At 40.9% G+C, this 7,453-nt stretch overlaps 1 protein-coding gene across 3 annotated transcripts in view; it reads left to right on the top strand.

The window, feature by feature from the left end:
- Window positions 1-1,043: 1,043 nt before the first annotated feature.
- The window catches only part of FAM214A (family with sequence similarity 214, member A), a 101,707-nt gene continuing 95,297 nt past the window's right edge, over window positions 1,044-7,453 (top strand). Inside the window, exons 1-2 of one of the 3 annotated variants that reach the window (XM_011928641.1) lie at window positions 1,044-1,587; window positions 2,300-2,416. In XM_011928641.1, the coding sequence (XP_011784031.1) occupies window positions 2,401-2,416 (16 nt within the window). In that variant the 5' untranslated portion in view covers window positions 1,044-1,587; window positions 2,300-2,400. Of the gene's footprint in view, window positions 1,588-1,661; window positions 1,987-2,299; window positions 2,417-7,453 lie in introns of those variants that run through there. The other 2 variants (XR_001000306.1, XM_011928640.1) reach the window with 2 other exon arrangements.

The following is a 7,453-nucleotide window of genomic DNA, read 5'->3' as shown; positions in this document are numbered from 1 at the left end:
AATAATAGGCTCATTGTAAAAAAAAAAATTTAAAACAGAAAGGCACAAATAAAATCGCCTTAGACTTGTCCTAGTACTTTCCTGTTGTGATCCTTTTATGCAAAATTATATCTAAAAAAAACTTTTTTCTAATGAAACCAAAGAGCCTTGCAAATTTTTACTTGTCTCCATTTGGGCTCATGCCCCAGATGTACTTTGTCTACAGACTGAGTAGCTAATAGCTGCAGCGCTTGTTAAGATTGTGTTTTTTTAAGTACAGCAGATTCTTGTCATCTGTTTGTGTTTAAATGACGACAACATCACAACACGAAATGTCATCATGTCACATTGCTATAGCACAACAAAATTACAGCTCCCCAACAATAACATGCTGTCAAAGTGTCCTCCTGCCCATGAGTCAGTGTTTTAGAAGTTATGAAGATTATTTTTAGCACAGCCAGTGCCTTGGAAGCTTGGGTTCTGAATCCTACTAAAATCCTTAATGATTTGGGAAAATCTAGGGTGGGGGTGGGCTTCCTGTTCTTAAATTATCCCACTCCCTGACCCGCATAGCTGCCCATCCTCCTGTCCCGGCCACATTAAACCCGGGTTCCATTATGCGCTGCAATCCACTTGGGGCTCGATCACAACTCTGCGCCAGCATCCCGTGTGGAGGAGGAGGAGGAGACTATAATTATCCTCCACGTCTGGGGCAGGCCCTTGGATGACATCTCCCCAGTTACCCTGCGCTCTAATAGCGCAGCTCCGATTCCTAGTCTCAGAATCCAGGCACGCCTCGGCTGGCTGGGGGAGCAGCCGAAGTGCCTGGGACCTCTCAGGCTTTCCGTATTCCGCCGGTGCCTCCCGGCCGCCATCTCCGGCGCCGTCGCACCCGCCGGGCACCTGCACCGAAAACCCGGTCCCAAACTAGCGCCCCGGGGCGAGCGGCGGCATTGCCATAGCAACCGGGCGCCAGGGCCGCGGAGGCCGCCGGGGAGGAAGTGACGAGCGGGGTGGGTTGGCTGTTGTTGGGACACGTGACCCAGGCAGTGTTTTGACAGGGCAAACAGCAGAGAAAGAACTGGCCGAGCGAGGGGGACGGGGAGCCCGGGCGCCAGAGCTAGAGACTGCGGGCGGGCAAGGAGCTGGCAGAAGCTCTGGGCAAGAGGGCTGGCTGGAGATACGGGCGGGGGAAGCCCGGGGGCCGCGGGGCTCCGGTGCCAGTCAGGCAGGGCGAGGGGCTGAGCGTAGGGAGCGGAGCGAGGCGGTGGCTGAGGCACGGGTGGATGGCCACAGGGGCGCCGGGGAGCCGCTTCGGGCTGGTCGTCTCGGGTCCCCACGGTCCCCTGAGGCAGCCCCTGGGGCCGCTGCGCTCCACACTCCGCTCCCGCCGGCCCTGCGCCTCTCGGAGCCTGAGGTCTGAGGTGGGAGTGTGATGTGAGCCGCTGGGCGAGCGGTGGAGAGAAGTGCCAAGAGGAGGCGGGATTGGGACGAGAGAGGAGAGCGAGTTAGACAGCAGAGGTCGGCCGAGGGAGCCGAGGAGCCGGCCAGCCCGAGAGCGCCATGAAAACAACTCTCCGGCAGGGAGAGGGGCAGGCGCGGCGCTCGGTGCGGCGGGGCTGAAGGAAATCCGGGGCCGCGGCGGGACGGAAGGGGCTGCGCAGAGCAGGGGGCAAGCCCCCGGCTGTAAACACCTCCCCCGGAGCCGGCCGCGGAGGACTGGTTGGGAGTTGGTAGGGTCGCCCCGGGACAGCCCGGAAGAGTTCGTTTGGGGCTGGGGGCTGGGCAGGAGGAGGTGACTCGGGTTTCTGTGTAAACTTGGCCGCGGTTGCCGCAGGAAGGCTAGCCAGAGGGTAATTACACAGGTGAGGCCCGGCGGGGCGGGCGGAGCGCTCGGGAGGCGCAGGGGACTGGAAGAGTTGGCTGCGCCCAGGCACCAGGTGGAAGAATTTCCATACCAGCCCTGCGGAGGTGCCCCTGTCCCCAGAGGCGTTTTTGTACGAAGGGGTTAGTTTGTGTTGCTCGAATCTTTTTCTTCTTCTTGCCTGTACCTCCAGGTTATAAATAGATCCTGCTTTGGTTCAGAGACTGTGTGTCAGAGAAGGACACATTGGCCTGAAGAGCACAGAGGCAGGGAAGAGGGTGCTCGATCCGGAGGAGATGGGGGAGGCGGTGCAGAGAGAGTTTTGCTTTTTTCAGACCAGCCGAGGGTGCTGTCACCGCAGTTGGTGCCAGGAAGAGGCCTAACTTAACAGTAGTTTACTTGCAAGGTCCGGGTATTAGAATAGGGCCAGATTAATTTTATTTTTATCTCTTTCAGCATTTTGAAAACGAAGCAGAAGTCGTAGAATCAGCGGCGAGCCTGTTGAAAGAACCCACACGTGCATTTCACAGCACTCTGGGTGAAAATTGGATGTGAAAATGAAGCCAGACCGAGGTAAATTATTTAAGTAGGGCTTGTTCCCCCACCCCCTTCTTTTCTATGCCTCAATTTAGAAGTGTTAACCTAATTCTGCAGTAGGATCAACTATTTCTGTATCATATGTGATTATCTGTTTTTGTGACAGATTCCAGCTGGTGAGGTAGAGAAAGGCATATGGAAGAGAAGGTTAAGCTTTTTTAACAAAAGTACTTCCGAAACAGTAGCTTCAAGAGAGATTCTAGTGTATCTCAAAATGAAAGTAAAGAACGATATTTGTATCTGTTGCCACAATACAGGTATTTTAGAGTTGTACTTGCTCGTTTTTAGGCAGTCAATTAACTTCAGCTTTCAAGAAGTTCATAAGCTTTTAAAACTTGAATGTGAACTTGATAAAATGAAGAGAAAACTTAAGATTTTGGGTTGATAAGTATTATTTTATTACTACTTTGATTAGTTGATTTTTGTGCTTTAAGCAAACTCTAAAAGTTTGCAGAGTACTCCAGTATTCAGTATACCAGCATATGGACAGTTTGGGCCCACTGAAATCCCTAGTGATAAGTAAATGTCACTTCCTTTTTAAATCTGTATTTTCAGGATTTGTAAGAATATTATATACACTGTTTTTCAAGGATTTCAAGGTAATTGTTTAATCAGTCTTCTGATTAATGGCAAGAACCAATTTTAGAAAATGTTAATATAATAGTGGTTAGTAGTGAGAGCTTTTCAGTCAGATATGAGTTTGATTCCAAGGAACACTGTGAAGTGGGGATTATTTTATTTGGTAGGGGGCTGGACTAGATGACAGATTTCCTTCCAAATCCAAGTCTTTAGGATTGCAAATATTAATTTATCCAACGAATTAGATGCTTATTTTAAAATTTATATATATTAAACTGGTTATTTTTCCATATATTTTTTCAAAGTGATTAGACAAATTCCCTGGGTAAAATAGGTCTATTGAAATGCACCAGAAGGAGTTTTGGAGAAAACTGTACTTAATTTAGTGAGTTAAATTAGTTTTAGGTGTTGGCTGTGATATACAATTAGGCAGCAGCTATGTGTGTATCAAGTATTAGTAAGTGTATTGCTCCTGAGCAGGTTCCTTGTGTAGAATATACCAAGTTTAGATTTTTAGATTACATCAATGACTTTGGAAAAATGGCACCAAGGTTAGTAATTGAATCTCAGAATAAACAAGCAAATAAAATCAAAGTCACTAGTTATTTTGAATTGTTTTGAAAAGTTGCTTTACAGTCACAAGCAGTTTTAAAAATAGTATTTGCCGCCAAAACTAGTGTTAAACACAATAAAATGTTTAGTTATGTACTGATACAGATTTTTAGGGAAAACAAATTTATTCATCAAGATTTCCAAAGTTTTCACCTTAAAAATTGTAGCTTTCTTTAGCATTTCTCAGGTAAAAATGATGGGATTGTGAGTTTAGTATTGTGATTATCTTCCATAATAATAACATAAACCTTTAGACCCATGGCTTTTTTTGTCTTTTACTAAGACCAGTGTAAGTAATCTTTTACTTAGCAAACTAGTAAAGAAATATTGAACTAAGCTTTTCACAAATGTACTTACCCTTACTGTGCGCAATGTAGTGTTATATTTTCTATTCTGTTTCACATTTTGAAAAATTGCTGTCACCACCCATTGAATTGATTTCTTCACCAATTAATGGGTCATGATGACCTGCAATTTGAAAGGCACAGTTATGGACAACTCTTAACAAGAAAACAGTTACGCTTCATTTTTTTTTTTTTTTTAACTACATTGGTGTCTAAAGAACTATCCTATATAAATTCCTTTTCTGGATAATTGAAACTTTTTAAACGTCAAAATATTTTCAGTTGTAATCATGATATATGGACACATTTTTTAAATGTTCATGCTTCTGGTTTGAGATTTTTCTTTTGTCTCTAGTTTAAACTATCTCAGCCTATCTTTTTTATTCTGATTTTTATGTTCCCTGGATGTCAATAGTTTTTGTTAATATATTTATCCTTGCCATCTTTTAATTTTCCTGCTTTTGGTCTCTAAGCTAGAGAATGCGATAACCGTACTTAACACTAAGTTTTCTATAAGATGAACATAAATAGGAGAACTTCTCAGCTACTCATTCAGAATGTGAGTAAAGTGTGAATTTTAATGTAGAGACTCAGATACTAGTTTTGTGGGAGACAGCTGTACGTCAAAGAGTTAAAGTTTCTAAATAAATACAATAGCCTCTTATCCTACATGATTGGGTGTGATAGTTGGTTGGCTAACAGTAAAAGTCTAAGGTGGGGGTCAGGAAAAAAAGCTTAATTCTTTTTCTATTGAGTGTCTGTTTTTATGGAAGGTATGGGGAGCATTGGTCAATTCTGCTCTCTATACCCTCCATAAAAACAAACTGATAGCCAATAGAAGAAATTATCTGAAGATCAGGAGTTTCTACTATATTTTCAAATAAGATGTTATGGTATATAGCATGATAGCTACATTTCACAATAGTCGATAGTATTTTACTGTAAAGGTAAAAAATTTAATTTTAAGCAGTAATATAACATTACTTGGGTAACACTGCCAAAGATGAGTCTTAGATGTTGTCATTAACACAAGCTTTAGAAACAGACCTGTGTTTTTATACTTGTTCCATTATTTGCTTGCTGTCTAATCTTCGTCACATAACCTCTAAGAGTCTCAGTTTCCTTATCTGTAAAATGGGAATAATTCCAGCTTCTCACAGTTAGAATGAAATATGACAGTGCTTGGCACATAGCAGATATTAAATAGATAATAGCATTTATTATGTTAAATAAACACTACAGATGCTTATATATTGGTCAGTTACAAGATACACTCAACAGAAGAAATAATGAAATGTTTAATAACCTAATGCTGTTTTGTTTTGTTTTGCATTCGTAGTGTTCAACCTGCTAAGGCTCAAGCAGATTAATAATTTTTTAATATATAGTTATCTAAGAAAATATAAAAGCTACAGAAGGATACTTGCAGTATATGTATAATGTGTTTCTTTATATTGTCATTTGCTATTACAATTATGACTTCTATATGTCGAGGATGACATGGGTGGACTAAGCTTTCTGGAATAATTAGATTTTTAAGTGATGTTAACAGCTGACTAGAGCTGGGCAGCTGGAAAATTTAATGTTATTCCACCTTTGACTCAAGGATGTACAAGTTTGGACCTGGTTCTAGATCTGTGTGTATATTGAATACCTGGTGTTTCAAGAGAAGTCTAAAGTGTGGTCCGTGGCCTGTTGCGGTGACTCATGCCTGTAATCCCAGCACTTTGGGAGGCTGAGGCAGGTTGATTGCTTGAGCTTGAGACCGAGACCACTTTGAGTTCGAGACCACCCTGAGCAACATAACAGGACCCTATCTCTGTTTAAAAATAAATGTGGTCTTAGTGTAGAAGTAATTAAAAACATATTAGGTTATGTTGTAAATGTATTTCTAATTTTGTATTTTTGATATCTGAGCTTATCAAAACTGCTATGAAAGATTAAGACCTATAAAATAAATCATCAATAAATTAGTAATTTAAATCTACTGTTAAAATTCATATTCAAAAACATTGTAGGCTATTGATCTTTAAGTTTATTAGTACAAAATGTGTTCCACAAACAAAACACCACACTATTTTGGGGTTTTTGTTTTTGAGGTTAAAACAGAGAAGTGCTTAGTTTTTTCCTCCATCTTGGCTATATTACAAATTTAGACATTAGCCTTAGAATTCCAGTGGTTTATGAACTTAACTGTACCATAATACAACCCTGTTAACCTCAAACAATTCACTCCTAGGCAGGTGAAATAGGAGGAAAGAAGTGTTAAGGACTAGAAAAATGTAGCAAAGCAATTAGGTGCATTGCTTACTAAGAATAGTTCATTGTTAATTGATGTAAGTCAAACAAAAGAAATGGCAGATGTTGGAGAAGAAATATTGACTAGATTAAATAAAGCAGCCTTTTGCTAAATTCCCAGGTAGAGGTGGTGGTGATAGTATGAATAACAATAGCTAATACTTGTTCATACTATGTGCCAGGCACTGTCTTAAGTACTTCACATATATAACTCATTTAATCCTCACAGATACTCAAGGAAGTAGATGCTGTTGTCATCTCTGTTTTATGGATAAATGAAACTGAGTCACAGAGAGAAGTCTGGTAACTTACCCAAGGTTACACAGCTAATAAAAGGGCATGCTCAAATGTGAAGTGAACTTGAGTATATGCTCTTAAGCCCCCTGACTGGTAGCAGTAACTAATGTTAAAATACCATAAGATTTTGGGACTAAAGTGGTTTAAAAATACTTGAGGAAAACTCAAAACAGGTATTTGGTAAGTATTGTGATCTTGGAAAGCTGCGTATCCTCTCTGCCTCAGTTTTTATCTTTACAATAGGGAAAGTAATAGTACCTCAGCTCATGGTTATTTTGAGGATTAAATTAATGTATGTAATGTGCTTAAGACAGTGGCTGACACTTAGCATTCAAATATAAACTATTATTTTTGGACATTTTCTAAAGAAGAAGCCAGTCAGTTAGTGAAAGCTGAGGAAGACAAAAGAAGGGGGCTAATTCAGCTGCATGTTTTGTATATTCACTGTGATCTCAAGTTAAAAGCTGGCTACTGTTGGTCTTTCATCCATTTATGTTGATGAGTCTTGACATCAGTAGCTGTCAAATAATCACTGGCTTGATACAACTTCTGAGATTCAGATACTAAAGGGGTTGACATAGAAATACCCCGTCTATGTTTTTGCCTGTCATCCAGTAAGAAGGAAATGATTCAGTGGACTAAACTCTGTCATTTCTTTGAAGAATGAGAAAAAAAGATAATTGGAAGGCAGAACTGAGAGGCAAATGTGTGTATAAGGAGAGTGACTTAAAAATTGATTTTCTCTTCAAGAACTGAAGAAACCCATGGGGTCTGAGCATTCTGCATTGTGAACAAATGTAGGAAAAAAATTAGTTCTTTAAGAATATTTATATTTATTCTTTTGCCTTTCTCACCTTTGGATCTAATTATGAAAATGTTTTCA

This window comes from Colobus angolensis, unplaced genomic scaffold (genome assembly GCF_000951035.1).
Source record: "Colobus angolensis palliatus isolate OR3802 unplaced genomic scaffold, Cang.pa_1.0 Scaffold78, whole genome shotgun sequence".
Lineage (NCBI taxonomy): Eukaryota > Metazoa > Chordata > Mammalia > Primates > Cercopithecidae > Colobus > Colobus angolensis.
The sequence above is the reverse complement of the archived record's forward strand: the minus strand, read 5'-3'. Positions and strand labels throughout refer to the sequence as shown.